Below are 22,481 nucleotides of genomic sequence, written 5' to 3' on the forward strand. Positions count from 1 at the left end.
CTAACACTGGTGAAACACTGTCTCTACTAAAAATACAAAAAATTAGCCGGGCGCGGTGGCGGGCACCTGCAGTCCCAGCAACTCAGGAGGCTGAGGCAGGAGAATGGCGTGAATCCGGGAGGCGGAGCTTGCAGTGAGCTGAGATCGCGCCACTGCACTCCAGCCTGCGTGACAGAGCAAGACTCTGTCTCAAAAAAAAAAAAAAAGGAAAAAAGAAATTCATCACTGGAGACTGGATAAAGGTTGGGGCAATTGCTGGAGCCTTGCGTGCAGAATCACACCTGCTTCAAAGATCCATTGCTGTGCTACAAACCACCCCACCTTAAAGCTTACCATAAGGTGTATTGTTCAGGCTTCTGTGGATCAGGACTCAGATGGCCTGTCCACTGGATGAGCCAGCGGCTGGCTCACTCGTATAGCCACAGTCAGAAGGTGGCCAGGTGGGCTGGACGGTACCCAATGGTCTTACTTGCCCTGGAAGATAGATATTATTAGATATTAATTAGATATTATTATCTCCCTTTTACAAAGAGATTAAACAATCGCTTGTTTCATTTCTAATTCCTGCTCTAAATCACATACTCCTAGAAGAAGGGGCAGCATGAGACAGTGGGGATACTCTGGGGGATGATGTCAGTGACATTGAGGCCACCAGGACCTACCACCTGGAGAAAGACAAGGCACTGGCCACAAACTTTGCTCCAGATCTTTTGTGTACCAACGAGAGAAAAGGCCCAGTCCCTAACCCCACCCTTCTCCAGGATTTGCATTAATCCCTAATGCCCCTCTTTTTCTTGGTTTTTGAAGGCAATTGAGAGATTTGAGTTGGAGAAGAAGGCTTTAAGAGAGAAAACTCGCAGCAGTCCAGGAGACAAAGGCAAAAACCTTTCCCTTAGCCTTGATGCTGTTTTCATGGGGTTTGTTTTTTTTTTTTAGTATCTAAAATGCAACTGAGTAGGAATCCCAAGTTTCAGATGAGGATGTTTCTATCTTCTGAAGGAGCCTTAAACCTGACTTTTTGACATTGGGCAAGGAAGGAGGGAGGGACAGTACCATTTAGAGACCACCTACATGTGACACCAGGTGCTTTTATCCACATTCCCTTGTTTTTTTTTTATTTTTTGTTTTTTGAGCTGGAGCCTCACTCTGTCACCCAGGCTGGAATGCAGTGGTGTAATCTCGGCTCACTGCAACCTCCGCCTCCCGGGTTCAAGCAATTTTCCTGCCTCAGCCTCCTGAGTAGCTGGGATTACAGGGGCTCGCCACTGTGCCCAGCTAATTTTTGTATTTTAGTAGAGACGGGTTTCACCATGTTGGCCAGGCTGGTCTCTAACTCCTGGCCTCAAGTGATCCGCCCACCTCAGCCTCCCAAAGTGCTGGGATTACAGGTGTGAGCCACTACACCCGGTCCCTTGTTAAATTTTTATAACACCTGGGAGGTAGGTACCATTTAATATATTTTATAAACGAGGAAATAGCCTTGGAGGGAGGGGAGTAACTTACCTAAAGTCACAGTCTGTCTGCTCCTCCTTGCTGCTTCTCTGGATCAAGTGGTCTAATCAGATAAGTCAGCAACACAGTTGGGATCTATGAGACTAGTAGTGGGAGTGTCCTCTGGCAGCTCAGGTGGAAGGAAAAAGCACAGCTGTAAGCACTGCACAGCTGTGGACAGACCCTGTGGTTTCTCATTTATCTCTTTCTCCATTTTTCTGCAGTCAAGAGACAAAGAAAATCTCAGTATTCCTGCAAAGGCTCAGAACTGAGACATGCCAGATCTTCTGTTATAAAAAGGGTAAGGGATCTACTGCTGGGTCTGTTTCTGACTGGCTTCTGCTAGGTATGAAATAAATATTTTATTCCTAGGGAGGAGAATACTTGGTGCCTGGGTAGTGATTATGAAGGAAAATCACAGAGTTCCTAAATTTAGAATTTCTCATAACACCCTCAAAAGGGCAGAGCTGACCCCAGCCTCAGAATAGGGAGTGTGACAGAGGTCATGTGTCTGCTTATTTTTAGATCTTAGAAGGTGTCTCCGCTCAGAGATGTTCAGGTCTAATCCAGAGCCACAGTGCCACGCAGCTCCAAGGGGCTGTCCACACTGCAGGCCCCTGTGCGACTCTTCTGAGTCACACCCCATGCTAGTTGTGCCACTGCAGACTTACTGTGGATACCTCAGGAAGCTGAGATTCAGGAGCAGTAAGGTGACTTGTCACAGGGTCATGCAGCTCACTGATGGCAAGCCCCACTTCCTGCTCAGTCCTCTGACTTGAGACAGGCTCTCTCCACTGCCTCCCCTGCAGCGATCTGGCCCCACTGCACAGCCCCCCAGTTCAGATCCTCCTTGGCTTCTTTTTTTCTTTTTTCTTTTTTTTTTTTTTTTTGAGATGGGGTCTCTCTGTCACCCAGGCTGAAGGGCTGGAGTGCAGTGGCACGATCTCAGCTCACTGCAACCTCTGCCCCCAGGGTTCGAGTGATTCTCCTGCCTCGGCCTCCCAAGTAGCTGGGATTACAGACATGCATCACCATACCTGGCTAACTTTGCATTTTTAGTGGAGATGGGGTTTCACCATGTTGGCCAGGCTGGTCTCGAACTCTTGACCTCAGGTGATCTGTCCAGCCCAGCCTCCGAGAGTGCTGCGATTACAGGCATGAACCACCGTGCCCGGCCCTTAGCTTGTTCTTTACACCGCCTAGGTCTTAAGTATCCAAACCTTTAAATGCTGGGGAATCTGAAACAGTATGTTGTTCATATCCTTCTTACACCTTTTGGCCTAGGAAATTCCAAAACAGCACAAGGCCTAAGGGGGATGTGAGTCTGCATTGGAGCTGACATACAATCCATTGACGGTGGCTGAGCTAAGTGTCCTGCAAAGGTGGCTCAGCCAGCACATGGCAGAGCTGCCACCTGACTCCAGTCATCTGACCCAGAGTCAGTGCCGCAAATCATTAACTGTTCTTCCATTGTCCATGGCCAGAGCCCAGTTAGGAAGTCATCTGGGCCATCTAGATGTTTCAGTGGGCTCCTTTGGGTGTCAGAAGTTTCCTCTTTTACATATTTTTACATTTTTTATAGTTATCATGTTTTAGTTTTATCCTAAAAATCATCTAATGGTATATATTAACCACAAAGATAGTAATATCCAATATTAGCATTTTAAGAAATTCACACTAAATAAATAACCCCAGAGGAAGGGGAACGACATGCTCCAAGCTACTGATCATATTAATAGTAACCAAAAGTAATCAGTGAGTAGTTAATTAAATTATAGCACATAGTAACATGATATATCATCGTTGTTTTTTTTTTTTTTTTTTTTTGAGACGGAGTCTTGCTCTGTCACCCAGGCTGGAGTACAGTGGCGCTATCTCTGCTCACTGCAAGCTCCTCCTCCCGGGTTCACGCCATTCTCCTGCCTCAGTCTCCCAAGTAGCTGGGACTACAGGCGCCTGCCACCACACCCGGCTAATTTTTTTTGTATTTTTAGTAGAGATGGGGTTTCACCATGTTGGCCAGGATGGTCTCGATCTCCTGACCTCGTGATCCACCCACCTCGGCCACCCAAAGTGCTAGGATTACAGGTGTGAGCCACCGCATCCGGCCGATATATCATCTTAAATGATAATTTTGAAGACAACGTAACTACATGAAAATCTAAAGTAAGGTAGATAAAGCGGGATATAAAAATCATATACATATATATTTGACTTCTTAGAGCTATCAAAGTCAGCCAGACAAATCATATATAAATCATATTACGATTGAAGTTACATATTTGTGTTTGTATACATTTGCTCAAAGTCTATAAGGGAAAACAGAAATAACGTAGACAGCACTTTGGGAGGCCGAGGTGGGCAGATCAGCTGAGGTCAAGAGTTCAAGACCAGCCTGGCCAACATGGTGAAACCCCATCTCTACTAAAAATACAAAAAATTAGCTGGGTGTGGTGGCGGGCGCCTGTAATCCCAGCTGCTCAGGAGGCTGAGGTAGGAGAATTGCTTGAACCAGGAGGCAGAGGTTGCAGCGAGCCGAGATCACGCACTGCACTCCAGTCTGGACAACAAGAGCAAAACTTCTCACAAAAAAAGAAAGAAAGAGAGAGAGGGAGGGAGGGAGGGAGGGAGGGAGGAAGGAAGGAAGGAAGGAAGGAAGGAAGGAAGGAAGGAAGGCAGGCAGGCAGGCAGGCAGGCAGGCAGGCTGGCTGTAGATAGGAATTTGGAAGGGGTCCTAGGATCCTAAACGCCCCTCATTTTCTCATTCTATAAGATTTTTTTTTTGTTTTTGTTTTTTTTTTTTTTTTTTTGAGGCGGAGTCTCGCTCTGTCGCCCAGGCTGGAGTGCAGTGGCCGGATCTCAGCTCACTGCAAGCTCCGCCTCCCGGGTTCACGCCATTCTCCTGCCTCAGACTCCCGAGTAGCTGGGACTATAGGCACCCGCCACCTCGCCCGCCTAGTTTTTTGTATTTTTTAGTAGAGACGGGGTTTCACCGTGTTAGCCAGGATGGTCTCGATCTCCTGACCTCGTGATCCGCCCGTCTCGGCCTCCCAAAGTGCTGGGATTACAGGCTTGAGCCACCGCGCCCGGCCTCTATAAGATTGTTATATTGTCTTCATAATAAAGAGGGGAAGCTAGCCTATTGTTTCAAACTGTCAAAATGTGACCCTCATTTTCATATTCTGCTCTTTTGCTTCAGAAAACAGCAGATAAAAATCTGCTGGCGGAGCTGTACCAGTATCCCTACTTTAACAGCTCCAAGCCAAACAAGCTTCCGAATGGAGTCAACTTCTGTGACATGGTGGGCAATGTGATCCGGGCTGAGAGAGACTGCTTTAGTGGCAAGGTAAGGAAAAAGCAGTGCCTGCCCTGACTTTACCACCCCATGGGGCAAATGCAGCTATCACCCTTTCACACCCCAGGAGAAACTGAGGAACTCACCTAGGGCCACAGGCAGGCAGGTGTCTGAGCTGAGCTAGGAACCCCAGCCCAACCTCACTACAAAACCTAGATTCCTTCTACCAGAGCAACAGTGTTCAGACTGTTTTAATCACATATCCTACTGGTGTGCAATTTTTATCACAAACCCTCATTGAAATGTGTCTGTTTATAAATTACATACTTATTCTGTTGCCAATCACCACAAAGGATATTAGTATGCTTAATCTCTCTTTCTTTTTTTTTCTTTTCTTTTCTGTTTCCTTCTTCCTTCCCTCCTTCTTTCTTTCTTTCTCTTCCTTCCTTTCTTTCTTTCTCTTTTCTTTCTTTTTCTTTCTTTCTTTCTTTCTTTCTTTCTCATTCCTTTCTCTTTCTTTCTTTCTTTTTCCTTCGTTCCTTCCTTCCTTCCTTCCTTCCTCTCTCTCTCTCTCTCTTTCTTTCTTTCTTTTTCTTTCTTACTTTTTGGAGACAGGGTCTCCCTCTGTCACCCAGGCTGAAATGCAGTAGCACTGTCATAGCTCACTGCAGCCTCAAACCCCCAGACTCAGTGATCCTCCCGCCTCAACCTCCTGAGTAGCATGCACCACCACACTGGTTAGTTTTTTAAAAAAATTTTTGTAGAGGCAAGGTCTTGCTAGGTTGCCCAGGTTAGTCTCAACTCCAGGGCTCAAGCCATCTTCCCCTCCCCATCCTTGGCCTCACAAAGTGCTGGGATTACAGGTGTGAGCCACCACGCCCAGTCAATTGCTTTTCTTTCTTATGTAGATGTTAGTTAGAATATTCTCTTCTCAAGCCCCTGGGGGTGAGTATGCCTCCTTGCAGAGCCGCGCACTAGAGCACCCTGGGTTCCTTGTGAAGAAAGGAAGGAAGTATTCTAAGGCCCAGAGGAACCTGTTTGCTCAGGCGGCACAAACACTGGCAGCTCTGGAGATGGGGGATGATTGTAGGGAGGTCTTGGAGAAGGGAAGAAGCCCAGAAAATGGTCTCGGCCGCTGTACAGCTGTGCCTCATGGCTCTTCATCATCACACAACTCTGGTGTCCCCAAAGCAGCTCTGATCATTGTCCTCTGAGCTCCTAGGCAGTCACCCCACCATTCCTGAGACCCAGCATCTCAGTCTCTTCTACCTGTAGTTCTCACTGCTGCTTTGAGCCACACCCCCATCTCTCTATCTCTGTCTCCCTCTCCTTCTCGTCATGCCCTTCCCTACTCTCTAATTTTTTTTTTTTTTTTTTTTTTTTTGAGACAGCATCTCGCCCTGTCACCAGGCTGGATGGAGTGCAGTGGTGCGATCTGCAACCTCCGACTCCCTGGTTCAAGCAATTCCCCTGCTTCAGCCTCTTGAGTAGCTGGGATTACAGGCATGTGCCACCACGCCCAGCTAATTTGTGTATTTTTAGTAGAGACAGGGTTTCACCATGTTGGCCAGACTGGTCTCGATCTCCTGACCTCGTGATCTGCCTGCCTCAGCCTCCCAAAGTGCTGGGATTACAGGTGTGAGCCACTGCGCCTGGCCCCCTCCTCTCTTCTTTATGGCTTCTTCCTGCTGCCTTCTCTCTGGGCTATGTCGGTCCCATCTGTTTCTTGCATTCTGACTTCCTAAGAGAGATGATCTGTTTGGGCCAGTCACTGCCCAGAATGACAGTGCTGTTTGCTGGCATGGCCTGCAGTCCGTCAGTGGAAGGGGCGCTGGTCTCTGGGCCTGGCAGCGGCGGCCCAGGTGTCGGGTACCTGATTCCCTTTGCTCCTGCTTTCCTCAGGGGAGAGGCAGTAGGAGGGACGGGTGCTCAGAGCATCGGGTTCCCTACAGGACAGTGTACAAAGATGCTCACCACCATGTTCATTACAATAGCAAGGAAGTGGAAAGCAGTACATCTGGGTGGTTAAGTGCCTCTCTGACCTCTAATTTCTTCTCCTGTGAAATGGGAATAAAAACAGTCTCTACCTTGAGGTGTTATTGTGAAATAAATAAGATAATGCATAGAAAGGTGTCTAGCACAGTGCTAGAAGTCATCAATTCTAAGAAAATGGTAGTTTGTATGATTAGTGTTATTAGAAACAATTTAATGGTCAATAATAGAGGAATAGCGTGGTCATCTTTGCCATCTATATCATGGACCGTGTAGCCATGATAAAATGTGATTATAAAAGTGGGTGTTTATAAAAGAGTGTATTTTAACATGCCATGCTGTGATGTTGAATGAAAAGTATCAGCATGTAAAACTCTCTACAATTCAATCTTTTTTTTTTTTTTGAGATGGAGTCTTCCTCTGTTGCCCAGGCTAGAGTGCAGTGGCGCCATCTTGGCTCACTGCAAGCTCCGCCTCCTGGGTTCACGCCATTCTCCTGCCTCAGCCTCCTGAGTAGCTGGGACTACAGGCGTCCGCCACTGCGCCCGGCTAAGTTTTTGTACTTTTTAGTAGAGATGGAGTTTCACCATGTTAGCCAGGATGGTCTCGATCTCCTGACCTCATGATCCCCCTGTCTCGGCCTCCCAAAGTGCTGGGATGATAGGCGTGAGCCACCGCGCCCTGCCAATCTTTTTTTTTTTTTGAGACAGAGTCTTGCTCTGTAGCCCAGGCTGGAGTGCCGCAACCTCCCACTCCTGGGTTCTAGCAATTCTCCTGTCTCAGCCTCCTGAGTAGCTGGGACTACAGATATACAACCACCATGCCTGGCTAATTTTTTGTATTTTTAGTAGAGACAGGGTTTCCCCATGTTGACCAGGCTGGTCTTGAACTCCTGACCTCAAGTGGTCCACCTGCCTCAGCCTCCCAAAGTGCTGGGATTACAGGTGTGAACCACCGCGCCTGGCCAACAATTCAATCTATGTAAGTGCACACATGGGAAAATTTTAGATGAAATACATAGATATTACCACTGGTCTCTGAGTTATAAGGTTATAAGATTATAGGCCGGGCATGGTAGCTCACACCTGTAATCCCAGCACCTTGGGAGGCTGACGTGGTTGGATCACAAGATCAGGAGATCGAGACCATCCTGGCCATCGTGGTGAAACCCTGTCTCTACCAAAAATACAAAAATTAGCCGGGCATGGGGGTGCACGCCTGTAATCCCAGCTACTTGGGAGGCTGAAGCAGGGGAATTGCTTGAACCCTGGAGGCAGAGGTTGCATTGAGCCAAGATGGCACCACTGCACTCCAGTCTGGGGCTATATCGAGACTCCATCTCAAACAAATAAAAAAAGATTATAAGATTATAGTTGTTTTCCTCCTTTTACGTCTTCTGTTTTCAAGTTGTCTGTAAGAAGCACCTGGAGTTATGCTTCTTGGACCCGCTGTTCCTGCACAGTTTGCCTTGACAGACCGCCTGGGCGCAGCCTGAATGTTCTCAATTCATTTGCAGGGTTGGTGGCCCCCAAGGACAGAGACTGCTATGCTATTTAATGCCCCATTTTTGAGGTCCTATGGGGAATCTTTTCCTTCAAACTTACTACAAATAAAACTGTGCAACTCCCAGAATGCTTTCAGCCTTACAGCTGATACTGTTTCTTGCTTTTCTTTGGCTCCCGGGAAACTCAAAGCAAATTTGTGCCCCGTCTTTGAAAGGACCTTCTTCCACCCTGCTTAGGGGCCATGTCAAACTTTCACTCACCTCCACAAATCCTCTCCTCTGTTACCTCCCCTCACTCTTGGCAGTCAACTTTAGCTCTGCTTTAGAGTCTGGGGGCTGCCACCAACCCTGAGCTCCACAGAGACAAAAGCCCTTCCCATCTTGCCCTATATGGGAGTGCCGTCTCAGCTCTGTACCAGGCCTTGCCTGGACTTCTTGGAAGAGCTGTCCACACATGCTGGCTTCATGTTCTCATCTCCACTCTCTTCATCCGGCTGCAACCTGGGTTCCCACTCTCACCCACTGCTGAAAGTGTCCCGAGTCAATCATTAGCTTTCACCTTATGGAATCTAAAGATTGTGTTTCTGTTGTTATTAGATAACCTCTGTAGAACTGACCCAGAGGACGACTCCCTACATTCTGAAATTCTTTCCCCTTTGGTTTTGGTGGGTCATTGTCCCTCTATGCAAACAGCACTATCTTGGTCTCCCAGGCTCCTTTACCACCCACGTTCTTTGGGACCCCTCCCTCTGCTCTCTGTCTTCTCCCTCTGCACAAACCCTAGGGGTCAGGTGGACCTGGGTCATTGTCTTACTCTCTTTGTGCTCTATCACAGAATACCCGAGGCTGGTAATTTATAAAGAACAGAGATTTATTTCTTTCAGTTCTGGAGGTTCAAGATCAAGGGGCCACATCTGGTGAGGGCCTTCGTGCTATGTTATCCCGTGGTAGAAGATGGAAGGGAGAGAGGCTAGAGAGAGAGGGCGAAAGGTCTGAAATTGCTTTTATAACCGACCCACCTCCAGATAACCACATTAATCCATTCGTGAGGGTGGAGCCCTCTAACCCAGTCACCTCTTCTTAGTCCCTTACTTCCAACACTGTTGCACTGAGGATTAAGTTTCTAATATGTGAACTTTGGGGGACACATTCAGACCATAGCAATCATATTCCCATATGAAACCAATCACTGCTTCAGAATTGTGTCACTTCCTCCAGGGCCTTCACTGTACTCCAGACTCCCATATCCCTCCATCCCTCTGCCTCTGGCCTCAGCGGCCCTCAGGCTCTCATACCCATCCGTTCTGCTTTTCCTCCAGGACTCCCCATCTTGTTGAAAACACAGCTTTCCACCTGGGCATCAGCCAGTCTCCTCTCTTACCCTCATCTCTACCTCTGTGCACTCTTAGGAAGATGTAACTACTGTCTTTCCTGTGTCTCTTCCCCTTCCCACTGGCCACTGTCAAGTTCAGGCCCCACAACTTCCTGTCTGGGTTACTGTGCCTTCTGCCCAGCTTGCTGTCTGCCTTGCAGTTCTAATCCCCTCCAATGCATCTTGTACACTGCCACCAGGGATCTTTCTAGAACACCAGTGTCACAGTGTTCTACCCTGTTGAAAATGTCTCAGCACCAGTGCCGTTTCAACCTCCGGTCCAGTTTCAGAACCGCTCCCAGTCCTGGCACCAGGTGTCTCATAGCCTGGCTCCTGCCTGTTCCTTCACCCCTGCACCCGTTGCTTCCTCTGCACAGAAAGCCCTTGGAGCACCCCACATGTGTCAAGTGCTTCCACAGCCTGGGCACATGCTTTCCCCCTCTCTGAGGAGCTCTCAGCTCTCCCTTCATCCTGCAGTTATTTTCTTACATCGTATTTTGTTTTGACTCAGAAGGCATACGTGCATGTGTGTGACATGAGTATATTGTACACTGCTGAGGATTGGGTTTCTGGTGAACCCATTTCCCAAATAGCGAACATTGTACCGACAAGTTATATTTCAGCCCTCATCCTCATGATCCTCCCCCTTTTGAGAGTCCCCCATGTCTATTGTTTCCATCTTTATGTCCATGCGTACCCAGTGTTTAGCTCCCACTTGTAAGTGAGAACATGCAGTATTTGGTTTTCTGTTTCTGAGTTAGATCACTTAGGATAGTGCCTCCAGCTCCATCCATGTTGCTGCAAAGGTCACGATATCATTCTTTTTTTATGGCTGCATCATCCAGTTTTTGTTTTGTTTTGTTTTTTTTGAGACAGACTCTCACTCTATCACCCAGGCAGAAGTGGAGTGGTGTGATCTTGGCTCACTGCAACCTCCGCCTCCCAGGTTCAAGAGATTCTCCTGCCTCAGCCTCTCAAGGGCCTGGGATTATAGATGCGCATCACCACGCCTGGCTAATTTTTGTATTTTTGGTACAGACGGGGTTTCACCACGTTGGCCAGACTGGTCTCGAACTCCTGACCTCAGGTGATCCCCCCGCCTCGGCCTCCCAAAGTGTTGGGATTACAGGCGTGAACCACTGCGTTTGGCCATCCAGTTATTTTTACTCGTAACACTGTCTCGAGACCTGAAGAGCAGATGAGATGCCCTCTCTGGGCTCCACATCCCCCTGGGATGCCTTGTCCGGGGATTCCTATCACACTGTTGTAAACATCTCTTTATCTGTGAACACCTGGAGGGCAGGGAGTCTACGGCATCATCCTGGGCACCTGTAGGTGCTCAATAAATATTTTTTGAAGAGCTGACATGAAATTCTTTTTGAAAGGAGGGAGGAGTGTGAATGAATAAACAATCAGTAACTAGTATACTCCTGCAAGTGTGTCCTGAATGCCTGGCAGTGTTCTAAGCACGTAATAGGAACCACTCATCAAACCTCCACAACAGTCCTTGAGGCGGGGGACCATGACCATCTCCATGTGTTGTGTGAAGAAACGGAGCACAGAGAGGTTCAGTAACTTTACTCAAAGTCACACAGCCAATACGTGAAAGAGCTGGATTTGAATCCAAGCAGTCTGGCACTCAAGTCTGTGCTCTTCATCACTCCACTAGACTGCCAGTCTGAAGAAACACGAGGAAAGATGAGAAAGACAAAGCAAACAGCAGGGCTCAGAGAGCTCCTTGTGAGTGGATGAGGCTCGTTTATCCATGCGTGTCGATCTTACCTGTGTGGAGGCTGCAGGGGAATGCCACAGGGCCTTTCCCTCTGCATCCTGGAGATGGGAGAACAGGCTGTCTCCAGATGGTAAAGGAGGGGCACCCGTGTGAGTCCGGGACCAGGCTCCTGGCTTGGAACCTCCTGGCCCATGTGAGCTCAGGCAAGAATGCTGACCTTTCAGTCCTTACTTGCCTGTTCTATACAACAGGATAACTATACTACCTACCACATAGATGGTGGACAATAGAAGTGAGAGGAGGTGCTAGCCCTGGGGCACATACAGGAAGCATTCACTAAATGGTACATGTTATTATTACAGTGGGAACTTTGGAGCCAGGGCAAGGGTGAAGACCCAGTTGTATGACAATGGAAGCTACATACTGCTGCTCTGACCTCACGGATAATTCCATTTTAACTTTAGAATTCCATATGCTTGCTGCTAACTCAGCAGAATCTTAGAGTTCTGTGGTTTATGTTTGCCCAGTAACTGCGTTGGTTGATATGAGTTGCTGTTGGCTGAGTGTAGGAGGTGAGAGCTGGAGGTAGTTGGTGTGTGGAGCAGCTGTCCAGAGTCTAGAGTTGTGGGTTCCAATCCTGGCTCAGCCACTTGCCACTTTGGTCCTCGGTTTCCTCATCTATGAGATAACAATGTATGCCTCATAAGACTATTATAGGGGTTAAATGAGAGTATGTAAAATTACCTGGATAGGGCCTCACTGACAGGATAGGTGGTTTTTCTGTTCACTCTAAAATACATTGACTCCAGATGAATTTTTTTAAAAAGAATAACAACAGTAATAATAATGTGAATTTTATTTTTTTTCAAGCATTTCTGTGCAGGGAGAGAATTAGAGAAATTTCTGTCTTCTCCTTCTCCAAGAGCCATCTGGCTGGATAGCTTTTGGTGGATATTTCATGAGAGGTACCAGGTATATACAAATCTGCTTGTTTCTCTGCCTTGCTTCAGTCATTTTGCTACAAAACCAATTCCATCCTCTTTGACATGGGCTACAAGCCCTTCTGATCCCATGGAGCACCCCGCAGCCTCACCTGTCACCCGGTCCCCTCCCCACCCATGCCTCAGCCACACACCCTGTGCTTCAGCCATTGTGCAATGCCCTGCGGCTCCCCCAGGCTTTAGGAGCTGGTTGCACGGCTGTCACAGGCAGGGTTGAGAGTAGACCTCAGGACTTCTGGGCCAGCGTTAGGGTGCTGTCTTCAACAGCGCTCTGCCTCTGTGTACGTGCTTTGTAAATCTCATCCCCAAAAATGAACACGTTATTTCATAAAGCAAACGAGGCTAAATATCTTGAGAATAAGATTGCTGGAAATGAAAGCAATACTGACTTAAAAATCCCAGCCCCTCAGTTGTTTCAGCAAGGGATTTTAGTAATTCCTTTTTCTTTTCTATTCCTGGCAGCCAAACAAGGAGCTCCAGAATAATCTGTTCGACCGGATAGCCCAGCACTACGCCTTACTTTTGTTTCGTGTACCCAAGTCCCACTATGAAGAGGCGCTCTTAAAAGTGAGCATCAGCCACTGTCTAGAAAAAAAGTCACATTAGATTTCTATTCATTTCTGATGCCAAGAGAATGTCTTAAACATTCTTTACATAAGGGAGTAATTACTAAATCGTGATAATCCATACGCTGACTTGCAATGTAGAAGTTACAAAAATACAGTAGAGCTATTTATACTGATTGGAAGATGCAATGATATATTTAAGTGAAAAAGCAATTTATACAACATATATATATATATATATATGCCTATGAATAGAAAAAAAAACCCTGAAAAATATTTACCAAACTCTTAGCAATGCTTATCACTGGGAAGTGAAGTTATAAGAAACTTTCCTCTTTGGGCATGGTGGCTCATGCCTGTAATCCCAGCACTTTGGAAGGCCAAGGTTTGAGGATCACCTGAGGTCAGGAGTTCAAGACTAGCCTGGCCAACATGGCAAAACCCCGTCTCTAAATTGCAAAAATTAGCCAGGAGTGGTGGCGGGCGCCTGTAATCCCAGCTACTCGGGAGACTGAGGCAGGGTTCACGTGAACCCGGGAGGCGGAGGTTGCAGTGAGCCGAGATCACGGCACTGCACTCCAGCCTGGGCAACAGAGCGAGACTCTGTCTCAAAAAAAAGAGAAACTTTCTCTTTCCATTTTATTATTTATTTTGAGACAGAGTCTCGCTCTGTCACCCAGGCTGGAGTGCAGTAGCATGATCTCGACTCACTGCAACTTCCAATTCCTGGGTTCAAGCAATTCTCCTGCCTCAGCCTTCTGAATAGCTGGGATTACAGGTGCGTACCACCATACCCAGCTAATTTTTGTGTTTTTAGTAGAGATAGGGTTTCACCATGTTGGCCAGGCTGATCTCAAACTCCTGATTTCAAGTGATCCGCCTGCCTCGGCTTCCCAAAGTGCTGGGATTACAGGCATGAGCCACTGTGCCCAGCCTCCCTTTCCATATTATATTTTTCTGTAGTATTTAAATAAGCATATAATTTTAAATTTTAAAATGTGACTATACATATATACTTTTTATATGGGTATATATATATAGATGTATATACTAAAAGGATTGCTAGAAGAAAATATAAGTGAATACTTACATGATTTAGGGATGAAGAAGGACTTTCTTTGTTTTTTTTCCTCTAGAAACAATGTCTGGCTTTGTTGCCAACGTGGTACAATCATAACTCACCGTAGTCTCAAATTTCTGGGCCTGAACTACCCCCCTACCTCAGCCTCCTGAGTAGCTAAGACTACAGGCATGCGCCACCACACCTAGCTAATCCTTTTTTTTTTTTTTTTTTTTGAGACAGAGTCTCTCTGTCGCCCAGGCTAGAGTGTAATGGCACAGTCTGGGCTCACTGCAACCTCCGCCTTCTTGGTTGAAGCGATTCTCCTGCCTCAGCCTCCTCCCAGGTAACTGGGATTATAGGCATGCACCACCACACCCAGCTAATTTTTTCTTTTTGGTATTTTTAGTAGAGACAGGGTTTCACCATGTTGGCCAGGCTGGTCTCGAACTCCTGACCTTAGGTGATCCACCCGCCTCAGCCTCCCAAAGCGTTGGGATTACAGGCGTGAGCCACCGCGCCCAGCCCCATTTTACTTCTTAGATTGTGTAGATTAAAGAGTATGGCCAAGTGCAGTGGTACACACCTATATTCCCAGCTACTCAGAAGGCTGAGGCAACAGGATTAGAGGATCACTTCAGCCAGGAGTTCAAATCCAGCCTGGGCAACACAGTGAGAACCTTGTCTCTAAACAACAACGACAAAAACTGTATATAAAAAAAGAAAGTCCTTCCTCATCCCCAAATCACGTAAGCCAGGGTGGAAATGCTGAGAACGTTGCCTGAGCTCTGCTTGCTCCGCAGAGGCTGCCATCACTTCTGAGCAAAGCCATGTACACCAGCTTCTGTTGCTGCTTCCCACAGTCCTGGTTCAACACACACGAATTCAAGTCTGACATCTGTAACACAATGAGCCTGTGGATTTCAGGTGAGCGGTGACTTTTTTCCACCGGGGAAAGCGATTCTGGAAAAATGTTTTCCACTGGTACCTAGGTATGTCATTGTTTGCTTTGACACCCTTCATCAAGGCATTCTCTCTTTTCTCTCCTTAACATTAAAGAGAGCAAAGTATGTATGTGGTTGGAGCCCCAAGGAATACAAATTTTCCTGCTTCCTCAAAACAGTTCTGAGACATCCCTTCCTAATCCCTTTTTTTTTTTTTTCCCTGAGATGGAGTCTCTCTTTGTCACCCAGGCTGAAGTGCAATGGTGCGATCTCAGCTCACTGCAACCTCCGCCTCCCAGATTCAAGTGATTCTCCTGCCTCACCCTCCTGAGTAGCCGGGATTACAGGCATGCACCACCACGCCCAGCTAATTTTTGTATTTGTAGTAGAGATGGGGTTTCACCATATTGGTCAGACTGGTCTCAAGCTCCTGATCTTGTGATCCACCCGCCTCAGCCTCCCAAAGTGCTAGGATTATAGGCATGAGCCACAGCGCCCGGCCCTTAGCCCCCTTTTTGTGCTCAGCTACATCTACAGGGAGTGAAGGGCCATATCCTAACAAGATAGCAAAGTTTCAGCACGGCCCTGTTAGTTAACCGTGTGCTGTGGACTGATGCACGCAGGACTCAGGAACCCAAAAGCAGTATGTGAGTTTAGATCATCCCACCCTGCCACCCTCCATGTGACCGCCCACTGGGCAATCATGTGTCCCTCCCTCCAGCACACTCAGGACCAGCTGGATGCCTGCTTTATCAACCACCTTCCAGTCCCCTCCCCTGATCTCAACCTTGACATTTTCTAAGTTCATTAAAAGCTGCCATGTATCGAAAGGTTCCTGTGTACTAAGTGCTGTGCTAAGTAAGCACTTTTCACATCTCCTATTGTGTTGTGGCTTCCTAAGATCACCCCCATGTTAGAAGATTTGCTGGAAGAACTCACGGGTCTCCGTACGTAAGTGTAGTCTCGCTATGATTTCTTACAAGAATGTAGTAAGGAAATAGAGCTGGATTATAAGGGAAAAAGGTAGAGTTTGGAGGAATCCATATGCAGACTTCTTTATGCCCCCTCCCTCCCATAAGGAGTCATACAGAACCCACTCATCCCCCTACAACGAAAAGCTAGCAACATGTGTGTGTTGCTTCTGCCCAGGGAAGCCCATTAGAGCTGGAGTGCTCAAAGTTTTCACTGGGATAGTCACATAGACACCTCTGTCTGTCACGTACCACAATTCCAGGACGGCAGGTGTTCAGCATAAGCCACGTTGTTTGTACCAACAGTATAGGCGCAACGAGCCGCTCTTCTTCCATTAGAGAGAGTTTTGTATCAGTGGAATAAACTGTTTACTAGCCAGGTTCCCAGAGGCCAGCCAAGGCATCCTCGCAAGCAGGCCTTTCTGAGGACAGCAGTCTCAGGCCTGCTGTCTTAACTCTTTTCTGCACACCCATTTAATCTTCTTCTTTTTTTTTTTTTGAAATGGAGTTTCGCTCTTGTTGCCCATGCTGGAGTGCAATGGCACGATCTCGGTTCACTGCAGCCTCTGCCTCCAGGGATCAAGTAATTCTCCAGCCTCAGCCTCCCGAGTAGATGGGATTACAGGTGCACACCACCACGCCTGGCTAATTTTTGTATTTTTAGTAGAGATGGTGGTCAGGCTGGTCTCGAACTCCTGACCTCAGGTGATCCACCCACCTCAGCCTCCCAAAGTGCTGGGATTACAGGTGTGAGCCACTGCACAGGTGTTCATTCCAGGGCTGTGCCACTCCAAAGCTGGGTCTTTGACTGTTATGCCACCCTGCCTCCCATTTTCTGACTGTCTTCTCTTTTTGCTGTTCCACCTTGCTATTCCCTTTAATATCCAAGGCTGCACCTCCTTACCCCAGTTTATTCCCTGTATAAATAACCCCCCTGTCCACTTTGTCTAGCGGAGCCAGCAGCTTTGCATAGTGGCTCAAATGTCTCAAGTAATCCTTGGAAGCATCACTGTCAAACATATAGAGAGAAACCATTTCTGGCACTAAGCTAAATGTGATCATGTTAAACAAACATTTACTAAGCACCTATTGTATTTATTATGTGCCAGACCTAGAGTCCTAGAGGTATAAAGCTGAAGAAGACCCAGCCCCTGTTCTCAGGGAACTCGTGGTCTAGCCAGAACAGGGGACACGGAAAACAAATAACTATGATGTCTTCACATTTGCAAAGCATGTCAGGGACTCACACACCGGTGTGTTCTGACCCTTACACCCAGCGGACAGGTAGGGCAAGGTCATCATCCCCGTGTTCCGGATGAGGAAGCCTCTAGAGAGGAAGTGACTCACCCAAGGCCACCAGGCTGGTATGGGGCAGGGCTAACACTGGAAGCCCAGCCTCCCAGGAACCAGCAGGGGCTCCCCAGGCCTCTTTTGCAGAAGCCTCCTTTCTCACTCTTTTTTAAATTTCTTTTTAAATAGAGACGGGGTCCCACTATGTTGCCCAGGCTGGTCTCCTGTGCTCAAGTGACCTCCCACCTTGGCTTCTCAAAGTTCTGGGATTACGGGCGTGATCCACCGCGCCTGGCCCCATTCTCACTCTTGCCTCCTCCCTTAGGCACCTATCCCAGCCCACAGAGCTATGACAGCTGGAACTACTCAGAACTAGACCCAGAGCGATTCCGCAGAGAAGAATTAATGTTACACAGAAGAAGACTGATAAAGGGTAAGTTAGCAGTTATAGCCTCCTGCCTTCTTTGCCGCTGCCATACCCAACTACTATCTAACTGAGGGAGGAGAGGCCTTGGCATTGTTGTCCTCTGGTCAGGTTCTCTCTTGGGTACCCCCAAACTAGCCACCAAAATTCTTTGTGCTTGTGGACTGTAGTGTACAACATAATCAATGGGAGGCAGGGGATGGAATTTTGTATTGGAATAGTGGATGCCAGATGATGAGTGTCTACCTATGTGCAAGGCACTGTGATGAGCTCTCTGCCTCTTTTTTTTTTTTTTCTTGGAGATAGAGTCTCACTCTGTCACCCAGGCTGGAGTGCGGTGGCGTGATCTCGGCTTACTGCAACCTCCGCCTCCCGGGTTCAAGCAATTCTCCTGCCTCATCCTCCCGAGTAGCTGGGATTATAGGCACCCGCCACCAAGCCCAGCTAATTTTTGTATTTTTAGTAGAGATGGGGTTTCCCCATGTTGGCTGGGCTGGTCTTGAACTCCTGACCTCAAATGATCCACCTGCCTCGGCCTCCCAAAGTGCTGAGATTACAGACGTGAGCCCCCGTGCCTGGCCAGCCCATTTTATTTAATCCTCACGACAGCCTGCTGAAGTACACACTAAATCCAATTCACAGATGAGGAAACTAAAGCTCAGAGAAGCGACTTGTCCAAGGTCAGCTTTTCTGTTGTACTCAGCAGACACATGATGAGCTCTGGGTGCCAGGTACTCTGCTCAGCACTGGGAACACGGTGGTGGTGGCAAGCCCAGTCCCTCTGTTGCAGGGCCAAGGAACCCCAGAATTGGGACTTCTGCCTGGAAAGGTTCAAGGCGTTGCCCAGGAAGGAATTCAAGGATGAGCTGGGGGTAGAACAAAGTGTCTCACCTTGACTATGGCAGCCCTCTGACTGCTTCTGCAGAGTAGGGCTACCCCATAAGCAGTGTGTTGAGAACAAGAGCTCAGGGCCAGTTCTGCAGGCTCATTTATACCCATGTTTAATTACAGGCAAATTAAGGGGCAGGTTATTCAGAAATTTCTGGAAAAAGGGGTGGTAAATTCCAGGTCCGGTCATTGCTAGGGAATGATAAACTGACTTGACGCCTGGTGGGCATGTCTTAGGGAGCTAGTCTTCAATTAGGTCTGGAGTAGAGTTCCACCTCCAACCTCACCTCCTTATGATCTGGTGGGAAATTCAGGCCACACAATTGTCCTGCAAGGGATTGGGCACTGCACTGGAGGGATTCAGTCCAGCCCTGAGAAGGCTAGTACGTGGCGTTTGAGTTGAGATTCGAAGGGTGTGTTGGTCCAAGGACCTGCAGCATCAGTGTCTCTCCAAATCCACTGACTCCGACTCTGCAGTTGATCAGGAGGACTTCCAGTGATCTAGAAGCATGTTCTAGTTTGAGAAGCCCTGGTTTAGGGCACAAAGGAAGAGAATACCTGAAACCCTTGGAGCAGAGCACGGTGGTGGTTACTAGCTGGAAATGATAAGCTGGCACTCACTCAGGGCCAGACGCTTTTTGGTTTTTTTTTTGAGACAGACTCTCGCTCTGTCGCCCAGGCTGGAGTGCAATGGCATGATCTCGGCTCACTGCAACCTCCGCCTCCCAGGTTCAGGTGATCCTCCTGCCTCAGCCTCCCAACACTTTTACCTGTTAGCTCTCTAAGCATTTCCATTTCTTGATCCCTTCATAGATATGATTTCCCAGTAGTCATCATGCACACTCAGGGAGGTTTTTTTTCCTCTTCTTTTCTTTTCCTTCCTTCCTTCCTTCCTTTCTTTCTTTTTTTTTTTTTTTAGACAGTCTATGTCACCCGGGCTGGAGTGCAGCGGCATGATCTCAGCTCACTGCAACCTCTGCCTTCTGGTTCAAGCGATTCTCGAGCCTCAGCCTCCTGAGTAGCTGGGATTACAGGCATGCGCCACCACAACCGGCTAATTTTTGTATTTTTAGTACAAAAATACAGGGTGAGACAGGGTTTCACCATGTTGCCCAGGCTAGTCTCAAACTCCTGAGCTCAAGCAATCTGCCCACCTTGGCCTCCCAAAGTGCTGGGATTATAGGCGTGAGCCACCGTGCCCGGCCGACTCAGGGAGTTTTTTCAAAGTGAAGAAAAACCTAACCCATAAATTGTCTGAGTTTAATGACATTTTAATGAATATTAAATTTAACAGCTATGAATTTGATAGATTGTTTCTTAAGCGTTTAAGCATTTTAATTTTGCAGAGCTCCAAACTGGTTTTTCTTCTGAAGCCAGTCCTTTTTTTCCTGTGGGTTGAGTGTCTACCCTATGCACAGGGCTGTGTATACATTATTATTATTATTTTTTTTTTTTTTTTTTGAGACAGAGTCTTGCTCTGTCGCCCAGGCTGGAATGCAGTGGCGCGATCTCGGCTCACTGCAAGCTCCGCCTCCCGAGTTCACGCCATTCTCCTGCCTCAGCCTCCCGAGTAGCTGGGACTACAGGAGCCCGCCACCATGCCCGGCTAATTTTTTGTATTTTTTTTTTAGTAGAGACGGAGTTTCACCGTGTTAGCCAGGATGGTCTCGATCTCCTGACTTCGTGATCCACCCACCTTGGCTTCCCAAAGTGCTGGGATTGCAGGCGTGAGCCACCTTGCCCAGCCCTGTGCATACATTATTTCTTTTAATTGGTGCATTCACCCTAGAGGGAGATACTGTGCACAGTCTAACAGGATCAGGGTTGGGTAACTTGCCCAGCAGGTGGAGTCAACAGACTTTCTGGGTGTCACTCTCTCCAGAAAGGAGGCTGTTTCAAGCTCCTGGGCTGCAATCTTCATTGCCCCATGACAAGACGAACTAATAACAGCTTTTTCCCTTCTATAGGGAGAGAGTTTTCTTTGTCTGCTGGTACGAGAGCCTTCTCCCAGAAGCCAGGCCAGAGCAGGAAATTCTGCCACCCTCAGGTAAGTGGGGAGGCACAGACCGGGACCCCTTGGGGCCCCATAAGCTTCAGAAACCGTGGGTTCTTCTGGAGCATCAGTGGCCTCCTGTTAGTTGCACATCTCTGTACCCCTTGCCCAGGTCTACCCCATCTTCCAAGTGAGGAGCCCCGGGAGGCTCCTCACTTGGGTGGGTAAGTGGGTGGGTAAGTGGCGCACTAAGTGGGTAAGTGGCGCACTAAGGCGCATTCACAGAAATGTAGCGATTGAGAAGAGAAAGGGAAGGAACCAGGTTTTCAGTGTAGGCTGCAGTGCAAGATGCTTTTACTTATTTTTTTCTCCACTAATCCTCATGGCAAACCTGAAACCTAGCAGTCATCCCTGATACCTACTTTATCCTCTGCCCTATTGATGTTCCTTCTGACGTACCTCCCAGAACCACCTGTTTCTCACTCTTCCACTCCCACCACCCTAGTTTGAGTTCCCATCACTACTGCAGTAGGCACCTAACTGGTCTCCCTCAGGTTCTCAGATACTTCTAGGGCCATCTTTTCAAAGTGCAAAGCTAAGTACATCATCTCATCACCACCTGACTCTATCATATCCCCCGACCCTAAAAACCCTACTTCCAGGCCAGGCACAGTGACTCACGCCTGTAATCCCAATACTTTGGGAGCCCGAGGCAGGCAGATCACTTGAAGCCAGGAGTCCAAGACCAGCCTGGTCCACATGGTGAAACCCCGTCTCTACTAAGAATACAAAAATTAGCCAGGCTTGGTGGCACACACCTGTAGTCCCAGCTACTCAGGAGGCTGAGGCACAAGAATTGCTTGAACCTGGGAGGCAGAGGTTGCAGAGAGTTGAGGTCACACCACTGCACTCCAGCCTGGGTGACAGAGCAAGACTCTGTCTCAAAAAAAAAAAAAAAAAAAAAGTCCTACTTCTAGCCGATAAAACTACACCCTCCACACCCCAGAATGCTTCCTCTGGCCTTTAGAGTAGACTGACTTGCACAGCCTTGCTCATCTAGCTCAACCCCTTCTCCACCCTCCTGGGCTCTCAGGGGTCCTGCCATGGGGGACTTCTTTCAGTTCCTTGTATACCACACTCCCTTCCTGTATGTGGCCTCTGTACCTCCTGTTCTTCTTGTCCCAGGTAAACTCCCATCACCACTGCCATTGTCACTGTCAGCATTTCCTCCCAACTCCGAAGTCCAGAGACATTGAAAGCATGCAGTTAGCCAAATGCCACAAATAAAGGCCTTTTTTTTTTTTTCTTTTTCTGAAGAACTGGAAAAAAAAATCCAGGGCAGGGTTTAGCAAACTATGAATCAGACCTTTCACTGCCTGTTTTTGAAAATAAAGCTTTATTGGCGCACAGCCATGGCCATTCATTTACTATTGTCTACAACTACCTTTGCACTGAAACAGCAGAGTTGAATACTTGCAATAAAGACTTTATGACCTGGAAAGCCAAATATTTGTCATGTGGCTTTTTGCAGAAAAAGTTTGCCAACCCCTGGTCTAAGAGATATATAGTCATCCTTCCATCTCAGTTCAGATTCTTGTAGGGAGGGAAAAAAACCTTTTATCTACCCTCTTAGGCAAAGTGTATGGATCCCTACAAGTTAAACTGACAAAAGACAGACAGTGTAACAGGAAAAAGGCTTTCAAATTTTATTTGATGTTCATATTTTTACATGACACAGGACTTCATTGGAAAAAAGTGAAAACCTCAAAGAAGTGGCTAGGTCTGAGAGTTCACATACCACCCTAACAAAGAGCAGTTAATTGTGGAGATGTGACAAGACAAAGGAAAAGAGGTTTGGGCTTCCAGGGATGGTAAATTGTGGGAAGGTAAATATATGGGAGAAACTAATGGAAGATAAGGATTCAATATATATATCAATAAGATTTGTATATGCAGAT

The 22,481-nt window shown here is 47.5% G+C and overlaps 3 protein-coding genes across 7 annotated transcripts in view; 1 reads left to right on the forward strand and 2 right to left on the reverse strand.

The window, feature by feature from the left end:
* Positions 1–22,481, reverse strand: part of GTPBP1 (GTP binding protein 1) — a 310,687-nt gene that overhangs the window by 94,527 nt on the left and 193,679 nt on the right. The gene's annotated exons all lie outside the window — the stretch shown is intronic.
* The window catches only part of CBY1 (chibby family member 1, beta catenin antagonist), a 628,117-nt gene that overhangs the window by 28,377 nt on the left and 577,259 nt on the right, over positions 1–22,481 (reverse strand). The window lies entirely within an intron of this gene.
* Positions 1–22,481, forward strand: part of FAM227A (family with sequence similarity 227 member A) — a 73,711-nt gene that overhangs the window by 12,711 nt on the left and 38,519 nt on the right. For both annotated transcript variants that reach the window (XM_050806235.1, XM_050806234.1), the window contains exons 4-11: positions 808–877; positions 1,716–1,792; positions 4,691–4,837; positions 12,257–12,358; positions 12,850–12,954; positions 14,817–14,940; positions 17,544–17,651; positions 20,498–20,577. In XM_050806235.1, the coding sequence (XP_050662192.1) occupies positions 808–877; positions 1,716–1,792; positions 4,691–4,837; positions 12,257–12,358; positions 12,850–12,954; positions 14,817–14,940; positions 17,544–17,651; positions 20,498–20,577 (813 nt within the window). The remainder of the gene's footprint in view (positions 1–807; positions 878–1,715; positions 1,793–4,690; positions 4,838–12,256; positions 12,359–12,849; positions 12,955–14,816; positions 14,941–17,543; positions 17,652–20,497; positions 20,578–22,481) is intronic.

Source organism: Macaca thibetana, chromosome 10 (genome assembly GCF_024542745.1).
Source record: "Macaca thibetana thibetana isolate TM-01 chromosome 10, ASM2454274v1, whole genome shotgun sequence".
Classification (NCBI taxonomy): domain Eukaryota; kingdom Metazoa; phylum Chordata; class Mammalia; order Primates; family Cercopithecidae; genus Macaca; species Macaca thibetana.